Source organism: Pleurodeles waltl, chromosome 12 (genome assembly GCF_031143425.1).
Source record: "Pleurodeles waltl isolate 20211129_DDA chromosome 12, aPleWal1.hap1.20221129, whole genome shotgun sequence".
NCBI classification, from domain to species: Eukaryota; Metazoa; Chordata; class Amphibia; order Caudata; family Salamandridae; genus Pleurodeles; species Pleurodeles waltl.
Window position 1 is genome coordinate 558463763 of NC_090451.1, and position 23471 is coordinate 558487233.

The 23471-nt window shown below is 51.9% G+C and overlaps 1 protein-coding gene across 3 annotated transcripts in view; it reads right to left on the bottom strand.

Annotated features, from left to right (window-relative positions):
• The window catches only part of WDR59 (WD repeat domain 59), an 813082-nt gene extending 811524 nt beyond the window's left edge, over window positions 1-1558 (bottom strand). For 2 of the 3 annotated variants that reach the window (XM_069217643.1, XM_069217642.1), the window contains exon 1: window positions 1456-1558. In XM_069217643.1, coding sequence (XP_069073744.1) covers window positions 1456-1515 — 60 coding nt within the window. In that variant the 5' untranslated portion in view covers window positions 1516-1558. The remainder of the gene's footprint in view (window positions 1-1455) is intronic. The other variant, XR_011199955.1, reaches the window with a different exon arrangement.
• Between the last annotated feature and the right edge of the window lie 21913 nt (window positions 1559-23471).

A 23471-nucleotide genomic window follows, 5' to 3' on the forward strand; every position in this document is an offset into this window, starting at 1 on the left:
TTATTGCTGCATGTATTTTGAGATGTGAACCTGTGTTCAACCCCTGTATTAACCCCCAACCCCAGAGAGGTTTGGACTGTTCAAACCATGCTATTACTAAGAGTCAAGTGCTGAAGGAGTATGTAGTCCAGTTCCTCAGGATCCATAGTAGGTCAGACCCTCTGTGAAGAATTGCACCATGCAGACTTGGAGAAATCATCCTTTTCTCCAGTAATAAAGAAGGACATTTGACAGACTTGTGTCATGTCTAGTCCATGACACTTTCACTGCCCCCCCCCACCAAACACCCATAGCCAGAAGATCTACTTTCAAGATTCTCTGCATTATACACAAGATCATAAAGAAAAAGGACCATTTTCCTAAACTCAGAAGACACTCACAGAAAAAACACTACCATCCAGATTAGCACCACAGCTAATCATACCATTTTACAAGTTGAAAACTAGTGGTGGTACCATTTCTCTGTACAAGCAGCAAAATTATAGAACTAATTTCTGACAAGGACATGAACCATGGACAACCACCTGGAATTCAGGATTGTCAAAACATCCACTAACGACACGGCAAACCCAAACTGTTGTGCATATAGTTTACGTTGTTTGAAATCTTACCAGTGTGATACCAGTCGCAAAGCCCTTCAGTGCCATTGATAGTACACGTTATATACACACACACACAATGCAGGCCACTGTGTTATGGTGGTAATTCATTGCATACTGTGCACATGCATTTTATGATAATACCTAACCTAACATAATGCTTTCCCTGGTTTAATTATGGTAATTTATGGTATACTGTCCGCAGCCACAGCATGGAAGTGCCAAGTAAAACAAATACACACTTTAAAATACATTAGAGTTCGTGCAGGCGCAGAGAAAAAAGGGGATCATTGAACTGAAAATAACGAAACATCTCTCCAAAACATAGTCTAGGTACATTTTGTCAAAGTCCAGGCGCAGGCTGGGCAAGGCAAAACCTATTTGTAAACGCTTCTCGTGCATACGACCAAACACTGAGAACATATGAAACGAGTGCTAAAGCACCGTAAACGTGAGTTCGGCAATAGTAAGAAGCTCTGGATTCGAAATACTTCATCTTAACTTTTGATCCAGTTTGAATCGAGCATTCAAGAGACAGTCAAACAGTGAATGGCAGAAGATAAAACTTTAAACTTGAGAACACAGTAGACAAAAAAGCAAAATCAGATTGAATCTGTTCCATTTCCTTCGTCCGCAAACATTCGAAAGTCACACACCAACCACGAACAGGTTTAAAGTGACACATCTACAGACTGCACATCACAGACTCTGTTTACTAGGAGGTGGCATATCGGCGCACATGGGAAAACTGAATGTAGTTAAAAATGGAAAACGTATGGAGACATGCAAGACTTCCATAAGGCACAACAGAGTAGGTTCTCCTTAACCAGAAGGGCCTGTCCCGCCTCTAACTCACCTGCGAATCCCTGAATTCCACCACCACATTCTCACTGCTCCAGCGTGCCGCCATCTTCATCCGGCAACACGTGATGTCACAGGTAACACGCCCGCAGCGCACGACGGGAAGTGTAGTTCCTTTCGATTAGAAGGCAACGGAAACGTGAGGTGGCAGTAGCGAAAGCGGACGGTTTTGCTGATATTACAGGATGAAGAAAAAAATTGAGGGTGTGGTTTGAGACGCTACTGGGTTATCCATTCACAGTAAGGGGAGGATGTAGCTGGCAAGCCTCGTAAGCAGCATGTCGTTTGCAGAGTTGCAATTTAGCTGATTTTTTTTATTGCCTTGCCGTTACAAAAATAAGGAAAAATTACCCAAAGATGGTATTTTTAACCTTTATGTGTGCTTAATTTAAACGGGAAATATAAAGAAAATACACTAATGTTTTCTAGAGCCGCGTCACGATCCCTTCCTAATAATGAAAGTAAACAAAGGCAGAAAAGTCAGGTTACAAATGAATGGTTACTATTTTGTTTATTGTCCTAATCAGTGTCATGTCCGTACAACTATTTTATCTATGGGAAAAGGAAACGCATGAAAGGTAGAGGGGTTATCCTTCTGAGGCAGCGAGGCCAGGAAGTACAATGTTTAACACTTATAAAGCGCTTACTATCCTTTTGTGGGGCCCCAAAGAGCTTTCCTAAATTATCAAAATCTGCAATGGCTTTCAATCCAGTATGAATGAAACTTAATTCGGAATTAAACTCTTGTTAACAGGTCGACAACCAAATTAACCTCAGACTCTCATTGCCAATTACAGAAATGGCAATAATTTGTTTATGCAACTGTCTTAAATCTTCTTTCCCACAAAAGTGTATTAAATCAGTTATTAGCCGACACAGTGGCCATAGTTTTTATAGTTTTTTTCAGTTATGCTGTAATGGTGTTCTGCTTCCCTCAAACACCAGGAAACATATCAGGGAGTATGTTTTTTATCTTCATACATTTGCGTTAAAAATGCACAAATGTCTACATTTCTAGCACCAACTGTCTCAATGCAGTCTGACCCAGAATCAAATGGCTGTAGAGCTGGAGCACACATCATCGTTTGTTTGCTTCGAAATTTAATGGTACATTCAAAATATCTCACCAGGTTTATTTTCCTCCCATCGTAGACAGACCAAGATATAAGATGGGAGAATCCCGCTCTGCACAAAATTAGATTTGTATAAAACATAAAAATATTGCCAACTGAGAGAGAGTCAAGCCAGGAGCACCCACTGAATCAGAGCCACATAACACCGTCACCAATACACCATCCACGCACCTCACAGCACACACCCCAACACATCACCCCACACACCCTCACACATACCACTCACACTACACCCATGGCACCACAAAGACACCCCAGGTTCTCTGAGGAGGAGCTAAGGGTCATGGTGGAGGAAATCATCCAGGTAGAGCCACAGCTATTCGGATCACAGGTGCAGCAGATGTCCATTGCTAGGAAGATGGAGCTATGGCGGAGAGTCGTGGACAGGGTCAACGCCGTGGGACAGCACACCAGAACAAGGGATGACATCAGAAAGAGGTGTAACGACCTACGGAGGAAGGTGCGTTCCGTGGTAGCAAGAAACCAGGTAGCTGTACAGAGGACTGGCATTGGACCCCCACCTCCTCCCCCACAACTAACAACATGGGAGGAGCAAGTCTTGGTGATCATGCATCCTGAGGGCCTCGCAGGAGTAGCAGGAGGACTGGACTCTGGTAAGTCAAATCTTTACAAATATATCCTCCACCCTATCTGCATGCATCACAAACTCCTACCCCTACCCTCGCCCCATCACTCCACCACGTCACATATACCCCACCATCACAACCCACCCATCTCAATACCAAGCCCTGCATGCAACACCAATGCATGGACACCCATCACAGACCTGCATGGGCACCCATCACCACAGCATGCACACTAGTGACAATCACTTAGCCAAACCAAGCACAACTCACACAAGCCAAAGCTGCCTTGCTAATAACAACTGTTAGAAATGGGGTCTTTGGTTGACAGTCAGGTTACCCCCTGTTCAAGCAAGGACCCTCACTCTAGTTAGGATAAAAGAGAATCACCCTCAGCTAACCCCTGCTTACCCCCTTGGTAGCTTGGCAGAGCAGTAGGCTTAACCTCAGAGTGCTGGGCGTAAAGTATTTGTACCAACACACACAGTAACTTAATGAAAACACTACAAAATGACACAACACCAGTTTAGAAAAATAGGAAATATTTATCTAGACAAAACAAGACCAAAACGACAAAAATCCAACATACACAAGTCAAGTTATGATTTTTAAAAGGTTTAAAATAAAAAGAGTCTTTAGGTAGTTGTAACAACACACTAGCGCTGCTAGCGTGTAAATGTACCTGGTTTGCGTCAAAAATAACCCCGCACGGGCGGTGTGCGTCGAAAATAACCCTGCACGGTTATATGCGTCGAAAACAGCTCGGCACGGCGATGCACGTCGAAAAAGCCAGCCACGCGACGGTCCGAAAGTCCCGCGGCGCAGGTTGCGATCTCTCAGCCTTCGTCAGCGATGCTGCGCGTCGTTTCTCCTGCTCCGGGCGTCGATTCTCCGGTCGCGTTTCCTGCGGCGTCGTTTCTCAGCTGCGGAGCCGGCGTCGCGTCGTTTTCTCAGCCGCGATCGGATTCGCGTCGATCTTTTCTCCGCACGGCGCTCGGTGCGTGTATTTTTGTCCTTAGGCTGCCAGCCTCTCCTTTCAGGGTCCCAGGAACTGGAAGGGCACCACAAAGCAGAGTAGGGGTCTCTCCAGAGACTCCAGGTGCTGGCAGGAAGAAGTCTTTGCTATCCCTGAGACTTCAACAACAGGAGGCAAGCTCTACATCAAGCCCTTGGAGATTTCTTCTTCAAGATGGAAGGCACACAAAGTCCAGTCTTTGCCCTCTTACTCTGGCAGAAGCAGCACTGCAGGAAAGCTCCACAAAGCACAGTCACAGGCAGGGCAGCACGTTTTCCTCAGCTATCAGCTCTTCTCCAGGCAGAGGTTCCTCTTGGTTCCAGAAGTGTTTCTAAAGTTTGTAAGTTTGGGTGCCCTTCTTATACCCATTTTAGTCTTTGAAGTCACCTTTCTTCAAAGGGGACTCACACCTTCTTGTGAAATCCTGCCTTGCCCAGGCAAGGCCTCAGACACACACCAGGGGGCTGGAGACAGCATTGTCAGAGGCAGGCACAGTCCTTTCAGATGAGAGTGACCACTCCACCCCTCCCTCCTAGCAGAGATGGCTAATCAGGAAATGCAGATCACACCCCAGCTCCCTTTGTGTCACTGTCTGGTGTGAGGGGAAAAACAACCCAACTGTCAAACTGACCCAGACAGGGAATCCACAAACAAGGCAGAGTCACAGAATGGTTTAAGCAAGAAAATGCTCACTTTCTAAAAGTGGCATTTCCAAACTCACAATCTTAAAATCAACTTTACTAAAAGATGTATTTTTAAATTGTGAGTTCAGGGATCCCAAACTCCACATGCCCATCTACTCTCTAGGGGAATCTACACTTTAATCATATTTAAAGGTAGCCCCCATATTATCCTATGAGAGAGACAGACCTTGCAACAGTGAAAACGAAATTGGCAGTATTTCACTGTCAGGACATATAAACCACATTACTATATGTCCTACCTTATCCATACACTGCACCCTGCCCTTGGGGCTACCTAGGGCCTACCTTAGGGGTGCCTTACATGTAAGAAAAGGGAAGGTTTAGGCCTGGCAAGTGGGTACACTTGCCAAGTCGAATTTACAGTGTAAAAATACACACACAGACACTGCAGTGGCAGGTCTGAGACATGATTACAGAGCTACTTATGTGGGTGGCACAACCAGTGCTGCAGGCCCACTAGTAGCATTTGATTTGCAGGCCCTGGCACCTCTAGTGCACCTTACTAGGGACTTACTAGTAAATCAAATATGCCAATCATGGATAAACCACTTACACACAATTTAAACAGGAGAGCATATGCACTTTAGCACTGGTTAGCAGTGGTAAAGTGCTCAGAGTTGAAAAGCCAACAGCAACATGTCAGAAAAACATAGGAGGCAGGAGGCGAAAAAGACTGGGGATGACCCTGCATAAGCAAAAGTCCAACACAACCCCCTACCAGCCTAAAGCCAGGGGAGAACAATCAATACCTTGATGTACTTCCCTGATTGGGGCGATAGAACAGGGACCCAGGCCCACAACAGCAGGGGCATGTTCCAGTTCTACGCCTTCCTGACTCCAGTTGGGTCCCTCTGTCCATACTCTCAGGGCCCACTAAGCTAACCCATGGGGAACCCTTCTCCACATCTACAGACACCATCTGTGCAACACCTAACTTTACTTTGCTCACAGATGTATTGCAATGGGCAGATAGTACCACCAGGGCCAACACAGTGGTGTTGCCCACTCCACCCCCGGGGTGGGACTCTCGTCCTCCCCCTCCCAGGGGCAACTCTGTCCACCAGGACAGCAAGCCACAGTGGCCCCAGACAACTGTCAGGGATGAGAGTCCGACCTCAGGCCTCTCTAACCACTGTGACTGTGGAGAGTGGGGGGTGGTAGCCCTAGGTGCCTGGCACCCTTTGACCACTCTCTCTTCCACCAGGTCAGGGATGTTAACCTGACCCTGGTCCTCCCCTCTGGGGCTCTGTACCCTCCCTGCAGAAGCGGCACCCCCAGAGTCAAAAACTGTCAGGGTGCTTGTAGAAGCAGTCCTGCACAATTCTTCCACCAGTGCAGGGATGTTAACCTGCAACTGATCCTCCAACCTGGGGTCTGTACCTTCAGGTTGGACCAGGGCCAGGGGTGAGGCTTCCCTCCCCCTGCCCTCTCTTCTGGGGTCCTGAACCACCCCACTAGGAGTGGCCCCCCCGGAAGACAACATGGTAGGGGCACTGTTAGCAGTAGCCCCTTCCTCCAGGTCAGGGGGGACACCCTTAACCTGGCCTCCCAATCCAGGGTCTGTACCCACAGACTGGATCACTGCCTGGCAACCCAGGACTTCCTGGGGGGCATACCTACCCCCTACCAGGTCAGAGTTTACCCTCTGAACCTGGTCATCCAACCTAGGGTCACCACCCTGCGGTTGAACCACTGCCTGGCACACCAGGACTTCCTTGGGAGCACACCTACCCCCTATCAGGTCAGAGTTTACCCCCTGAACCTGATCATTCAACCCAGAGTCACCACCCTGCGGTTGAACCATTGCCTGGCACACCAGGACTTCCTTGGGAGCACACTTACCCCCCATCAGGTCAGAGTTTACCCCCTGAACCTGATCATTCAACCCAGAGTCACCACCCTGCGGTTGAACCATTGCCTGGCACACCAGGACTTCCAGGGGGGCACACTTACCCCCCTCAAGGGACACACTGTCCCGAAGGGCCACACAAGAGTCTGGCTGGCGCAGGTCTCCTGACCTCTGCCCATCTGACAGAGTCTGGATTCCCCCCAACCCAGAAATGGTCTCACCAAGGTCATTCATGGGGGGCTCTGCTCTCAGAGCTGACCCCTGACCCTCCAGGTTCTCCACTGGGGTCCGCAACCCCCTCTCAACCCTCTGTCTGGACTTCTGCAACCCCTCACTAGGAGTGGTACTGCCAGACACCAGAACTGGTGGGACGCTGGCTACAGCCGCCCCCCCAAGTTCTCCTGACACTGTGGGGTCTCCCTCAACAGATGGCCCTATGGTACAGGCTAGGCTCCCCTCCTGGTGTTCCCGCAGGGAACCCTCCAGGACCTGGGACCGGATCTCGGGCACCTTGGGCCTCAACCCATCCCCATTCCCTCTCCTCTGAGACTGGACATGGGGTCCCTCACCCATCCCACTACACTGGGACCTACCTGGGACACTACAATCCTTCCCTACCTCACTTGGTTGGGAACTACCTAGACCACTCCTCTCAGGAGCACCCCCAAATGCCTCTTCAGACTCTCTGGTACTCACCCAGAAGTCTGCCTCCATTGTAAGCTCCCTGGGGTCAGAGAACTCACACTCCACCTGGTGTTGGCATAGCTCTGGAAAATAAGGACTAGACATATGCTCTCCAGCAATTACATCACTCAGCCCCTCACATGAATTAACCAAAGTACCCTTCACCCAACCATCCAGTGACTCTGCTTTGAAAAAGCACCCCACATCACCCTCCTGAGACTGGTGAGACAGTACCTGACTGTCCCTGACACTCAACCCACACTCTTCTGGGATGTTTTCACACTCCATAACCAGGACTTCTACCTGGGGGGAACCCCTCTCCCTGTCACTCTCACCTAGAGTCAGTAGAGTGTCCCTCCCACCAGTAGGAATATGACTCCCCATGCCAGTTCCCCAATCCACCTCAGGGACCCTGTGCATCACTGGAGCTACCTCATACCCCTGAACCTCCTGGCGTGTGTTAACTCCCTCCTTCAAGTAGGGCACCACATCTCTGGGCATGTGCACTTCTTCAGCAGTACTGGATACAAGATTTTTGCTGCCACCATCTGAACTGGACTCAGCCCTCATGGCCTCCAGCTTCAGCTCTTCACAGCTCAGCTCTTGAGCTGCAATCCTTTCTTTTTCCAGGACTAAGGCTCTCTCCTCCTCAGCCCTCTCAAGCTCTGCATCTAGCTCTTCCAGACTCCGGATTCGAGCTAGGAGCCACTCATCTCTTTCTGTTCCCTCCTCTTCGGAGTAGTCATCCTCCTCAGACTCATTTGGTGGTGTTGCCTGACAACGTTTCAATTCATACTGAAACAGGGCTGACTCAAGATCCTCCCTTCTGGATTTCTTGTTCACAGCCAGTCCCCTTTCCATGCAAAATGCTTTAAGCTGCCACTTTTTATACATAAATAGGTGCCAGAAATTGACTTCCATTCTGCAAAGGCTTCACAACCAAAAAACAAAGTCCAAAAATATTATCAATACTTCCAGGAGGACATCAGAGAACAAAAAGCAGAATCACAAGACAAGTAGTATGTGGTCACGTAGTGGTCTGAGATCAAAACAGTAGTGTACACTTAATTACTGTATGTCAAGTACAAATACAAGTCCAAATCCCGACCGCTGGTCACCAATGTTAGAAATGGGGTCTTTGGTTGACAGTCAGGTTACCCCCTGTTCAAGCAAGGACCCTCACTCTAGTTAGGATAAAAGAGAATCACCCTCAGCTAACCCCTGCTTACCCCCTTGGTAGCTTGGCAGAGCAGTAGGCTTAACCTCAGAGTGCTGGGCGTAAAGTATTTGTACCAACACACACAGTAACTTAATGAAAACACTACAAAATGACACAACACCAGTTTAGAAAAATAGGAAATATTTATCTAGACAAAACAAGACCAAAACGACAAAAATCCAACATACACAAGTCAAGTTATGATTTTTAAAAGGTTTAAAATAAAAAGAGTCTTTAGGTAGTTGTAACAACACACTAGCGCTGCTAGCGTGTAAATGTACCTGGTTTGCGTCAAAAATAACCCCGCACGGGCGGTGTGCGTCGAAAATAACCCTGCACGGTTATATGCGTCGAAAACAGCTCGGCACGGCGATGCGCGTCGAAAAAGCCAGCCACGCGACGGTCCGAAAGTCCCGCGGCGCAGGTTGCGATCTCTCAGCCTTCGTCAGCGATGCTGCGCGTCGTTTCTCCTGCTCCGGGCGTCGATTCTCCGGTCGCGTTTCCTGCGGCGTCGTTTCTCAGCTGCGGAGCCGGCGTCGCGTCGTTTTCTCAGCCGCGATCGGATTCGCGTCGATCTTTTCTCCGCACGGCGCTCGGTGCGTGTATTTTTGTCCTTAGGCTGCCAGCCTCTCCTTTCAGGGTCCCAGGAACTGGAAGGGCACCACAAAGCAGAGTAGGGGTCTCTCCAGAGACTCCAGGTGCTGGCAGGAAGAAGTCTTTGCTATCCCTGAGACTTCAACAACAGGAGGCAAGCTCTACATCAAGCCCTTGGAGATTTCTTCTTCAAGATGGAAGGCACACAAAGTCCAGTCTTTGCCCTCTTACTCTGGCAGAAGCAGCACTGCAGGAAAGCTCCACAAAGCACAGTCACAGGCAGGGCAGCACGTTTTCCTCAGCTATCAGCTCTTCTCCAGGCAGAGGTTCCTCTTGGTTCCAGAAGTGTTTCTAAAGTTTGTAAGTTTGGGTGCCCTTCTTATACCCATTTTAGTCTTTGAAGTCACCTTTCTTCAAAGGGGACTCACACCTTCTTGTGAAATCCTGCCTTGCCCAGGCAAGGCCTCAGACACACACCAGGGGGCTGGAGACAGCATTGTCAGAGGCAGGCACAGTCCTTTCAGATGAGAGTGACCACTCCACCCCTCCCTCCTAGCAGAGATGGCTAATCAGGAAATGCAGATCACACCCCAGCTCCCTTTGTGTCACTGTCTGGTGTGAGGGGAAAAACAACCCAACTGTCAAACTGACCCAGACAGGGAATCCACAAACAAGGCAGAGTCACAGAATGGTTTAAGCAAGAAAATGCTCACTTTCTAAAAGTGGCATTTCCAAACTCACAATCTTAAAATCAACTTTACTAAAAGATGTATTTTTAAATTGTGAGTTCAGGGATCCCAAACTCCACATGCCCATCTACTCTCTAGGGGAATCTACACTTTAATCATATTTAAAGGTAGCCCCCATATTATCCTATGAGAGAGACAGACCTTGCAACAGTGAAAACGAAATTGGCAGTATTTCACTGTCAGGACATATAAACCACATTACTATATGTCCTACCTTATCCATACACTGCACCCTGCCCTTGGGGCTACCTAGGGCCTACCTTAGGGGTGCCTTACATGTAAGAAAAGGGAAGGTTTAGGCCTGGCAAGTGGGTACACTTGCCAAGTCGAATTTACAGTGTAAAAATACACACACAGACACTGCAGTGGCAGGTCTGAGACATGATTACAGAGCTACTTATGTGGGTGGCACAACCAGTGCTGCAGGCCCACTAGTAGCATTTGATTTGCAGGCCCTGGCACCTCTAGTGCACCTTACTAGGGACTTACTAGTAAATCAAATATGCCAATCATGGATAAACCACTTACACACAATTTAAACAGGAGAGCATATGCACTTTAGCACTGGTTAGCAGTGGTAAAGTGCTCAGAGTTGAAAAGCCAACAGCAACATGTCAGAAAAACATAGGAGGCAGGAGGCGAAAAAGACTGGGGATGACCCTGCATAAGCAAAAGTCCAACAACAACCATAGAGGGAAACATATCCATGCATAAGAGGGCACACGCAGATACAATAACACTGCATTTACATCCCCACAGGACCCCCACTCAACATCACCGGAGATGAGGTGCCAGGCGCATCCAGTCCCTCCACAGAAGAGGTCCACAGTGATGACAGCAGCTCTGCACGCTTGGATCACAATGACCAACCTGGCCCATCAGGGACCTCTGGACAGTCGGTGACCCTGCCACAGTCCCAAACCAACACAGAGCCTCCCCCCTCAGGAAACACCAGCACAGCACCCACCCAGCGGGCCCATACCTCAGTCCCCACGACACGTCAGTCAGCAGTGTGTCCACCACTACAGGGACCCCAGGCAACACCACAAACACAGGACGATCATGGACCTGGGGTCAGTGGGCACACGGTTCAGGGGACAGAAGCACAGGACAACAGGGAAGCTGGGAGGACTGCTGTGCGACAGGGGGAGGACAGGCCCAGGGAACCCACTCTCCACGAGACACTTGCGGGATCCTGAGAGCATACCACCATTCCCAGGACACCATGGGCCAGATACTGTACAATTGCAGGAGACCCAGCGGCTGCAGGAGGGACAGTACCTGGGGATCAGGGAGGACCTGAAAGACATCCACACCACCCTGGTCACCATTGCAGGGGTGCTGGCAGACATGGTCAACACCATGAGGGAGGCAGTGGCACACCAACGGGCCCTTGACACTAGCCACACCGAAGAACAGCCCTCTACCTCTGCCGGCTCTAGTGGACAGGAGGCCCCGCCACAAGAGCAACATGCCATCAGAACCCCACCACCTGCAGAAGGAGAACCACCCTGCAAACGGTCTCTGCGATCCAGGCAGAAGCCAGAGAACATTGCCAAGACCCCACCAGGAAATAAGACTCTCCTGATTGTCACCCTTCTGTCCCACTCTGTCACCCTGTCCACCTTGAACTGCCATTGCTCCCCTTCCTATGCCCCCTTGGACAATGCATCTGTGATACAAATAGACTGAACTCTACCCTGGACTTTCCTCCATCAGCAACCCAGCCCATTGCAATACCCCCTCCACTTATTAGCACCAAAATAAACACCCTTTGAACAAATTCAAGTATGGAGTCTGTGGATTATATGACACATGTATTAGTTTCACAAACTGTAAACATTGCATTTCTAATCTACTGTAATATTAACATAGGTATAACTTGTAGTGGGCAGCAGTAAACACACCAGGAGCCAGAGTGGGGCACAGAGATCTGAAAATAGAGATGCCAAAGGGTACAGTAAGTGGCCATAGACATAGGGAAATCAGGCTGCCATGTTCGATGTCAAACACAAAACTGCAATGGAAGGTGAAGTTACAGTGTCTTACCTGTGTGTCACTGGAAGTACTGTTGAATGAGTGTACTTCTGTTGTCCACATCTTCTTCCTCTGCCTCCTCCTCGTCTCTGTCCACAGGTTCCACCGCTGCCACACAACCATCTCCAGGCTCATCCTCCTGCAGAAAAGGCACCTGGCGTCTCAAGGCCAGGTTGTGCAACATGCAACGATGATCTGGCACACCTTCTTGGGTGAGTAGGACAGGGATCCACCTGCCAGACGGCGGCACCAGAATTTGGCCTTCAGGAGGCCAAAGGTTCTCTCAATTATCCTCCTTGTTCGCCCATGTGCCTAATTGTAACATTCCTCTGCCCTTGTCCTGGCATTTATCACTGGGGTCAGTAGCCATGAGAGGTAGGGGTAACCAGAGTCACCTGCAAATATCGAGGGATACCTGTTAGCCACACACTCACCCTTTGGGCCAAACCCACACCCATATACCTACATCAACTGGGTGGGGACCATAGGCTCACCTATTAGCCACACCCAGTGCCTCTGGAGTTGAGACATCACATATGGAATGCTGCTATTCCTCAAGATAAAGGCATCATGCACAGAGCCAGGATACTTAGCATTCACATGGGAGATGTACTGGTCCGCCAAACACACCATCTGCAGATTCAGAGAGTGAAAGCTTTTTCTATTCCTGAACACTTGTTCATTTCTCCGGGGGGGGGGGGACAAATGCAATATGTGTACCATCAGTGGCACCAATGATGTTGGGGATATGTCCCAGGGCATAAAAGTCAGCCTTCACTGTGGTCAAATCCTCCACTTGGGGGAATATGATGTACCTACGCATGTGTTTCAGCAGGGCAGACAACTCTCTGGTCAGCACGTTGGAGAACATTGGCTGAGACATCCCTGAGGCCATGGCCACTGTCGCTTGAAAGGAACTACTTGCCAGGAAATGGAGCACTGACAGGACCTGCACTAGAGGGGGGGATACCTGTGGGCTGGGGAATAGCTGAAATCAGGTCTGCCTCCAATTGGGCACACAATTCTTGGATTGTGGCCCTATCAAGTCTGTAGGTCAGGATAATGTGTCTGTCTTCCATTGTCTCCTGGTCCACCAGGGGTCTGTACACGGGGGATGTCTCCATCTCCTATTCATCCACAGCGGCTGAACTCTAGAGTGAAAAACGGTGAGCAGAGGGTTATATTCACACATATGTGAAAATAATAATGCATTTTTTCCTTTACAGAAACAGTATGTGAATTCGAGAGTCAGTTGATGTGCCAGTGTCTGCTGTGACGCAGTTAGGTGCCATGGCCTGTGCCCCCCTGAAATGGCGGCTGCCTGACTGGTGAGGAGAGACAAGTGGAAATGAGCTAATTCCACTGGTGTTGTGTGCCGTTGCGGTCGGTGGTCGAAGACTGCCGCGCAACTTCGCATTGGTTATCATTGGGCCCTATGGGTTCCAGGATCCAAGGGCGATGTACGCCGGCAGTGACGGTACGCACTACCGCAGATGTGACCGCCATTTCCTATCTGTTCACTCACTTGCTACCTGACCTTCAACAGGAGAGGACCTACACTGCAAGTGCTGCTGTGACCTGTGTCTGCAAGCGACAATGGCTCGAGTGTCTGGGAAAAGGGCCCCCGCCTTCACTGCAGAAGAGTTGGAGAGACTGGTGGATGGGATCCTACCCCAGTACACTTTACTCTATGGTCCTCCAGACAAACAGGTGAGTACACTGTGAGCATGATGCGTGGGCCAGGAATGTATGGATTGCTGTGTGTGTAAGCCTCGTGTAGGGGGGCTGAGGGGTCCTGGGCAGAATGCTGCATGTCTGGTGGTCAATGTCTGTGCGTAAGTGGATGAGAGGAATATTGTGGGCCATGAGTGTAACAGTCCTGACGGTATGACTAATCCCTTTTTCTATGCATATATTTCTGCAGGTCAGCACCCATCAGAAAAAGGGTATTTGGTGTGCCATCACCAAGGAGGTGCGGACCCTGGGGGTCTTTGACAGGTGGAGCACCCACTGCCGCAAACGGTGGGAGGACCTGCCTGCAGGGCAAGAAAGACGCGGAGGCCCAGCTGGGGCTGGCCTCCCAACGAGGAAGGGGTGCCCGTCATACCCTGACCCCCGATGTTCTGCAGCCTGGCAATAGCCTATCCGGAGTTGGATGGGCGCTTGAAGGCATCACAGCAGCCACAAGGGGGTGAGTACAGATTCAGAATCATGTCTTTGCACACGTTAAGGTTTTACCTGGGTGGGGGATGTGGGCTGTGGGTGCCCCTATGCCAGGGCAAACATGGCAGGGTAGGTCTCTTGTTGGGCAGGCTCGGAAGCAATCCAACCCCAATAGTGTTAGTGGGCATCTACTACTGGGCAGGGTTCTGTGGGTTTCAGGTGTGCAGCTAATGGCGTTAGGCAATGAACCCCATGGGCTGATGACTAGCTTTGTAACTGGTAGTGCATGGCCTAGTGCATAGGGATGATCCCTGTGTGTTGTGTACACCAACGTTAGTGTTGTTGCTGGCATTGACCAAGTGTATCCTCTGGCGGAGGAGCAGAGGCACCGGTGACGGAGGGAGCTGCATCCCACATGGGCCTGGCGGCTGAATCCACTGACAGTGAGGGCACCAGTGAGATGGAGGGCGAGGGGAGCACCACGACGGAGATAGGAGGGGACACTACCAACAGCGACTCTTCTTCCGATGGAAGCTCCCTGGTGGTGGCGGACACCTCTGTGACCACCCCAACAACAGGTACAGCCACCACCCCCATACCAGCACCGCCTTCCCAGCAGCCCCTCAGTGTGTTTCCCATGCCTGCTCACCCAGGAGGGTGGGCGTCTCCTTTGCGCCAGGCACCTCAGGCCCTGCCCTAGCCAGCCCTGCTGCCCTCAGTGAGGAGGCTATTGACCCCCCCTCCAACTTCCTCTACCCAGTCCCAATCCCTTCAACACAAGCCTATCCCAAGCACACCTTCAGACCAGCTATCACCCAAATCAACACACAGAAGTGTCTGAGGAAAATGAAACACCACACTTCATCTCACAGGCACTCATACAAGCACCACCCCCATGCAGACACACGAACATCCACTGCCTCCACTGTCCCCGCCTCCTCATCCACCCCCTCCCAGTAGCGTCTCCACTCACACCTGCATGCACTACATCCTCATCCACTACCTCCATCACCAGCACGCCTATCACTACACGCCCCTCACTGGCAGTCACCACCCCCACATCCATGCACACCTCCCCTGTGTCCTCTCCCACTGTGTCTGTGACCCCTCCTCCCAAAGTACACGAACGCAAGCACCCACCCACCCAACAGCCATCCACCTGAAAACAGCATCCAGCTCATGCACCTTTACCCAAACACAGCAGGTTGACACCACCTACACCCACTCCCTCTTCCTCCACTCCCAAACCTTCACCCTCGTCCCGCCCCAGTGTCCCTAAGAAGCATTTCCTCACCAACATTGACCTCTTCCTTACCCCTCCCCCCGTCCTTCACCTCAGGCCAGGGTGGCCAGAACCCAGCCCAGCACCTCAGCCACCCAGTCCACGGTCGCTGTGGTTTCTGTAGCTGTGAGAGGCTCCAAGGAGGCACCCATCAGCCCAGCCAGTGTACCACCAACACCTGCCAAGGCCAAGAAGGGTGCGCCACCTGGCAAGGGCAAGAAGGGGACACCATCCAGAAAGGGGAAGGAGACACAACCAGTCAGCATGGCCAAGTCAAAGACTCCAGCTGGCAGAAGCATGGAGGCACCACCATCTGCCAAGGGCAGGAAGGGGCACAGAACACCAGCCATGGCACTTCAGCAGTCCGAGGCTGCAGGTGAAGGCCTGGAGGATACCACCACCAGTGCCAGCACTGCCACCTGCACCGCGGCCAGCACCGCCACCTGCAATGCCCCCTCCAGAACCAGTGGAAGAAGGCATCCACTCAGCCCTTCCTTGCCAGAATGAAGCACACTGGGCACAAGGCCCCCTCCAGAACCAGTGGAAGAAGGCATCAACCCAGCCCCTCCTTGCCAGGATGAAGCACACTGGGCACAAGGCCCTCTGCAGAACTAGTGGAAAAGCCATCCACTCAGCCCCTCCTTGCCAGGATGAAGCACACTGGGCACAAGGCCTCCTCCAGAACCAGTGGAAGAAGCCATCCACTTGAGAGACTGTGGCCTTGCACTCCCCAGGACCAAGCAGTGGGCAAACCACCCACTTCAGAGACTGTGGCTTTTCACTCCCCAGGACCAAGCAGTGGGCAAACCACCCACTTGAGAGACTGTGGCCTTGCACTCCCCAGGACCAAGCAGTGGGCATGGAGCCCCCTCCAGGAGCAGTGGCGTTGTACCATCTTCCGTCTGAGGTGCCCCCTACTCCCTTTCCCCCTGAGGTGCTTGTGTGTTTTCAACCTGATGCCCCTGCAGTGTTCTCTCCGTATTGAGACGGGAGTCGTGTGGCCTTGGCCTATGTGTTTTGGCTCAGTGGGCCACGGACAATTTTTGTGTAGGTATTGTCCGGCCTTTTGTATATATTGTACATACTGTTTTTTCTTTATGCACGTATTTCTAAGTATTACTAATATTACACTCATTTGACTCCATTCCTTTTGTCCTTGCATTATTCTTGAGGGTTACGGGGTGTATATGTAATGTTGTTGCATGTGTTTGTGGTATAGTGTTGTGAGTGAGGGTGGGGGTGTTGCGTGTTGCGTGTGTGTGTCACTCTCTCCTCCCCCCTTGTGTGATAGGTGCAGTACTCACCGTGGTTGTCGTCGTGAGAGTGACACACACACGCAACACACCCACCCCCACCCTCACCCATGATGACACACACACTAATACATCATGATACATTACAGTTACACCCCTCCTGGAAGAATGCAAGGACAAAAGGAAATGAGTTGAATGTTTGTAATATATTCAAATACATGAATCAAAAATATATACATATATAAAGATATTCACACTATAAACAAATATATACACCAAGAATACATGTCCAAGGGATTCCACCATCATAGTCTGTGGACCACTGGGCCCAAAATGCATGGGCAAGGCACACACTCAATACCCGAACAAGACGGAGAGAACACTGTTGGGGCATCAGATAGAAATAAAACAGGCACCTCCGGGGGAAGGGAAGGGGGGCACCTCAGCCGGATGAGTGCACGACGCCAGATCCACGAGGGAGCTCCATGCCCATTGATGTATCCTGGGGAGTGCAAAGCCACAGTCTCTCAAGACTCTCCAGTGGGTGGTTTGCCCACTGATTTATCCTGGGGAGTGCAAAGCCACATTCTCTCAAGTCTCTACAGTGGGTGGGTTGCCCACTGCTGCATCCTGAGGAGTGCAAAGCCACAGTCTCTCAAGTCTCTACAGTGGGTGGGTTGCCCACTGCTGCATCCTGGGGAGTGCAACGCCACAGTCTCTCAAGTCCCTACAGTGGGTGGTTTGCCCACTGCTGCATCCTGGGGAGTGCAAAGCCACAGTCTCTCAAGTGGATAACAGTCTCCACTGGTTCTAGAGGGGGCTTTGTGTCCAGAGTGCTTCATCCTGCCAAGGACTGAAGTAGTGGATGCCTTTCTCCACTGGTTCTGGAGGGGGCTTTGTGCCCAGAGTGCTTCATCCTGCCAAGGACTGAGGTAGTGGATGCCTTTCTACACTGGTTCTGGAGGGGGCTTTGTGCCCAGAGTGCTTCATCCTGCCAAGGACTGAGGTAGTGGATGGATCTCTCCACTGGTTCTGGAGGGGGCATTGTGCCTAGAGTGCTTCATCCTGCCAAGGACTGAGGTAGTGGATGGATCTCTCCACTGGTTCTGGAGGGGGCTTTGTGCCCAGAGTGCTTCATCCTGCCAAGGACTGAGATAGTGGATGCCCTTCTCCACTGGTTCTGGAGGGGGCTTTGTGCCCAGAGTGCTTCATCCTGCCAAGGACTGAAGTAGTGGATGGATCTCTCCACTGGTTCTGGAGGGGGCTTTGTGCTTCATCCTGCCAATGACTGAGGTAGTGGATGCCTTTCTCCACTGGTTCTGGAGGGGGCTTTGTGCCCAGAGTGCTTCATCCTGCTCGTGGCGGCCTCAGTAGGGTCGGAATCTTTGGCGCTCACTGGCCTGCGGTGCTTGTTGCGGTGGTGTCCTGTTCAGCGGTGCTGGTGGCGGCGGTGTCCTTTGTTGCGGTGCTGGTGGCGGCGGTGTCCTTGGCAGCGGTGCTGGTGGCGACGGTGTCCTTGGCAGTGGTGCTGGTGGTGGTGGGGTCCTGTTCAGCGGTGCTGGTGGCGGCGGTGTCCTTGGCAGCGGTGCTTGTTGCGGTCTTGTCCACCGTGCAGGTTTTCCCAGACTTGCCGGTTTTACTGTGCCCCTTCCCCACCTTGGATGGTGGCGCAGCTGTCTCCACACTCCCAACTGTACCCCTGGGAGCGGCTTTGGTGGCAGATTTTTTTCCTCTCTCCCGCTGGGCACTGGGCAACTTTTTATGCTTTTGAGGTGGGGTACTGTCCGTGCTCTGGCTCCTTGCCACACTGGCTGCCCTGCTGCCTGGCGCACTCCAGAAGCCGGTTACTACTGGCACTACTGTTCCGGCAGATGTTGTGGCTGAGGCGCTGGGTTGGGACCTGGAGAGGCGGGCCCTTGGAGACTGAAGGGGTGGGGGAGGTGAGGGAAAGAGGTCAAGGGTGGACAGGGAAAGTTTTTTGGGCACACTGGGACGGTAGATGGAGGGGGTTTGGGAGTGGAGGAAGAGGTAGTAGTTGTGGGAGGTGTACGTTTGCTGACTTTGGGTGAAGGTGCATGGGCTGGAGGCTGTCGTGTGGTGGATGGCTGTTGGGTGGGTGTGTGGCTGCGTTTGTGTACCTTTGGAGGTGGGCTCACAGACACACTGAGAGAGGACACAGGGGATGTGTGAATAGAAGTGGGGGTGGTGAGTGCACGTGAGCGGGGTGTGGTGGTGGGTGTGCTGTGATGGAGGTAGTGGCTGACGATGTAGTGCATGCAGGTGTCAGTGGAGACGAGACAGGGAGGGAGGAGGGGGACGAGGAGGAGGGGGAAACAGTGGAGGCAGTGGATGTTGGTATGTCTGCATGTGTATGATGCTTGCGTGAGTGCCTGTGGGATGTGTGGTGCTTATGTTTGCCTGAGCTTCCCTTGTGTGTTGACGTGTGTGCATGCTGGTCTGATGGTGTGCTTGGGATAGGCTGAGGTACAGCAGTTTGGGTCTAGGTGGAGGAAGTTGGAGGGGGAGGCTGGAGACAGGGACAATGGCTGCCATCAGTGCTGAGGCCAGAGTCTGAAAAGCTCGCTGTTGGGCTGCCTGACCAGAATTAATGCCCTCCAGGTATGCATTGGTTTGTTGCAACTGCCTCTCTACACCCTGGATGGCATTCAAAATGGTAGACTGCCCAACAGTGAGGGACCTGAGGAGGTCAATGGCCTCCTCACTGAGGGCACCAGGGGTGACAGGGGCAGGGGCTGAGGTGTCTGGGGCGAAGGAGATGCCCACCCTCCTGGGTGAGCGGCCACGGGGCAAACGCTGAGGGGCTGGTGGGAGAGCGGTGCTGGGAGTGGGGGTGGTGGCTGTACCTGTAGATGCGGGGGCACAGATGGGCCTGCCACCGCAAGGGAGTTCCCATCAGAGGAGGAGTCCACATCGCTGATCTCAGCTCCTGTCCCAGCCGTGGGGCTCCCCTCGCCTTCCGTCCCACTGGTGAATTCAGACTCCGTTGTGTCCCCCTCCAGGGCCATGTGGGATGCAGCTCCCTCCTGCTCCGGTGCCACTGCTCCTCCGCCTGATGATGCTAATGCACACAAGAACAGGAAGACCACAAAAAGGGGGGGAAGAAAGAAGAAAGACATGTTGAGTGCATGCAATACCGCTACCGTTGGCGGACACTACAGACACAGAAGCCCCCTGCACTACGCCATGCACTTGGAGTTCCCTAATCAATCACAGGGACATGGGTTACAAGGCTGTGCCCGATTGCTGCACACATGGATGTCACAAGAGCCTGACTAGGTGTAGTTGGCTCTGTACACAGGTGGGGTGGGGTGCCAAAGGGCCTGCCTTCAGAAGGGACCTTGCCTACTAAACTTGCCCTGGCCTAGGGGAACCCACAGCCCACCTCCCCCACCCAGAAACCTACAATGTGCGCTGAATCAGCTGAATGAGAGTGTACTCACCCCCTTGTGGCTGCTGTGATGCCCTCAAGTGCCCATCCAACTCTGGGTATGCCGCCACCAGGATCCGGAACATCAGGGGGGTCATGGTGCGACAGGCACCCCTCCCACGTTGGGAGGCCATCCCCAGCTGGGCCTCTGCCGCCTTCTTGCTCCAGCGCCGAATCTCCTCCCTTCTTTTCCAGCAGTGGGTGCTCCGTCTGTGGTAGACCCCCAGGGTCCGGACTTCCTTGGCGATGGCCACCAAATATCCTTCTTCTGGTGGGTGCTGACCTACAGGAATAGTACAGTGGGAAAGGAGAAGATACAATCGTCCGCACCGTCACAGTCATTGGCCCGCATCCCTACCCTTGCCATGACGCACATTCACTCACCGTCGTTTCATGCACGCCTCATTCTCCCCCCGACTTTCATCCACACCACTCCAAACAGCCATTGCCCATACAGCATGCTCACAGTGTACTCACCTGTTTGTCTGGAGGACCATAGAGTAGCGTGTACTGGGGAGGACTCCATCCACTAGTTTCTCCAACTCCTCCGTGCTGAAGGCAGGGGCCCTTTCCCCAGACACATGAGCCATTGTCTCTTCCAGACTGAGGTCACAGCAGCACTTGCAGTGTAGGTCCTCTCCAGTCGAAGATCAGGTATCAAGTGATTGAACAGAGAGAAAATGGCGGTCACGTCTGCGGTGGTGCGTACTGTCACCGGCGGCTTACATCGTCATTGGCTCCTGGGACCCATAGGGTCCAATGTTAACCAATGCAGGATTGCGACGCAGTCTTCAACCGCCTACGGCAACGGTGTACAACGCCAGCCCAGTTACCTCATATCCCCTTGGCCCACTTTACAGGTCAGGCAGCCGCCATTTCAGGGGCCCACATGGCATTATTTGGACTGCGTCACACATATTTAGGCCTTGCTTAAACACTACTACAGCCACTTGTCGATTTGCAAACATTTTCTGATTAAGTTGTGTTTACGTGCCTCAGAGTTGGTTGACTCTCTGCTCGCTGTTCTCCTCCATAGGCAACGTCCGCTGGGGCAGGTGAGGAGATGGCGGCATCCTCCGGTGTACAGACAGCTGGTGGACCTGTCGATAATGGAGGAGCGACATGTGATCATCACCTACAGACTTGATCGTACCACAATTCTGGAACTGTGTGCCCAGTTGGAGCCAGACCGGATGTCAGCTATCCGCCATCCCACAGGAATCCCCCCTCAAGTGCAGGTGCTGTCAGTACTCCATTTCCTAGCAAGTGGGTCTTTTCAAACAACAGTGGCCATAGCATCAGGGATGTCCCAGCCTATGTTTTCCAACGTGTTGTTCAGAGTGTTGTCTGCCCTGCTGAAACACATGCGGAGCTACATCGTTTTCCCTCAGGTGGAGGATTTGCCTACAGTGAAAGGTGACTTCTATGCCCTGGGACATATCCCCAACATCATAGGTGCCATTGATGGGATACATGTGGCCTTGGACCCCCCCATGCAGGAGTGAACAGGTGTACAGAAACCGGAAGAGTTACCATTCGATGAATGTGCAGATGGTGTGTTAGGCCGACCAGTACATCTCCCATGTGAATGCCAAATTTCCTGGCTCAGTGCATGACGCTTACATTCTGAGGAATAGCAGCATCCCTTATGTGATGGGGCATCTCCAGAGGCACTGTGTGTGGCTGTTAGGTGAGGGCATGGACCCTATACAGTGTGAATAGGTGGCTGGGTCTGGGGATGTCCCTATGCGTTAGTGTGTGTCTAACAGTTGTCCCTCGCCATTTGCAGGTGACTCTGGTTACCCCAACCTGTCATGGCTACTGACCCGTGTGAGGAATCCCAGGACAAGGGCAGAGGAACGCTACAGTGAGGCCCATGGGCGATCAAGGAGGATTATAGAGAGGACCTTCGGCCTCCTTAAGGCCAGGTTCCGGTGCCACCATATGACAGGTGGTTCCCTATTCTACTCACCAAAGAAGGTATGCCAGATCATCGTGGCCTGCTGTATGCTTCACAACTTGGCTTTGCGACCACAGGTGCCTTTTCTGCAGGAGGATGATCCAGATGGAGGTGTTGTGGCAGCTGCGGAGCCTGTGGACTGTGAAGACGAGGAAGCAGAAGAAGAGGACATAGACAACAGGAACACGGTGATCCTGCAATACTTCCAGTGAGACACAGGTAAGAAGACAACACTGCCTGCTACATCTGATTTAATTCTACTACCTCTCATCTGTCTGTCATTTTCACACAGTATATGGTCACTGAGTTGTCACTTTCCCTTACGATTTCACAGATCTGTGTCCCACTGTGTGACATCTGCTTTGTTTCCGCATGGACTAGAGCTGTGTGACATAGGTATGTTGACAATACAATGGACATTGCTATTTCCCTCAGTTATTGCAAATACACAATTGTGAAAGCACAGACTGACTCCAGATTGTTTTGTGATTTAAGGGTGTTTATTTAAGTGCTAAATAGTGGAGGGGGTTGTAAAATGGTCAGGGGTGATGGTGGAGGAATGTCCATGGCAGAGTCCAGTCTATTAGTCTCACAGGTGCATTGTCCAAAGGGGCATAGGAAGTGGAGCTGGGGCAGTTTAAGTATGGACAGGGTGACAAAGTGGGATAGAAGGATGACATTCAGGGTGGTCTCATTTCTTGGCGGGGGTCTTGGCATTGTTCTCTGTCTTTGTCCTGGATCTCAGGGACCGCTTGCAGGGTGGTTCTCCATCTGCAGGGGGTGAGGTGCTGGTGTCGTGGTCCTGTGGTGGTGCCTCCTGTCCACTAGCGCCGGCGGAGGTGGTGGGCAGTTCATCGTCCAGGCTAGTGTCAGGGGCCCCTTGTTGTGCCACAGTGTCCCTCCTGGTGTTGATGAGTTCCTTCAGCACCCCTACAATGGTGCCCAGGGTGGAATTGATGGATTTTAGTTCCTCCCTGAAGCCCAGATACTGTTCCTCCTGCAGCCACTGGGTCTCCTGAAACTTGGCCAGTACCGTTGCCATCGTCTCCTGGGAATGGTGGTAGGCTCCCATGATGTTGGAGAGGGCCTCGTGGAGAGTGGGTTCTCTGGGCCTGTCCTCCCCCTGTCACACAGCAGCCCTCCCAGTTCCCCTGTGTTCCTGGGCCTCTGTCCCCTGAACCGTTTGCCCACTGTCACTGCCCCCAGGTCCCTGGTGTTGTTGGGGTGGTGGGTTATCCTGGGTTCCATGTAGTGGTGGACCCACTGCTGATTGACGTGTCCTGGGGACAGAGGGATGGGCCCGCTGGGTGGGTGCTGTGCTGGTGTTTCCAGAGGGG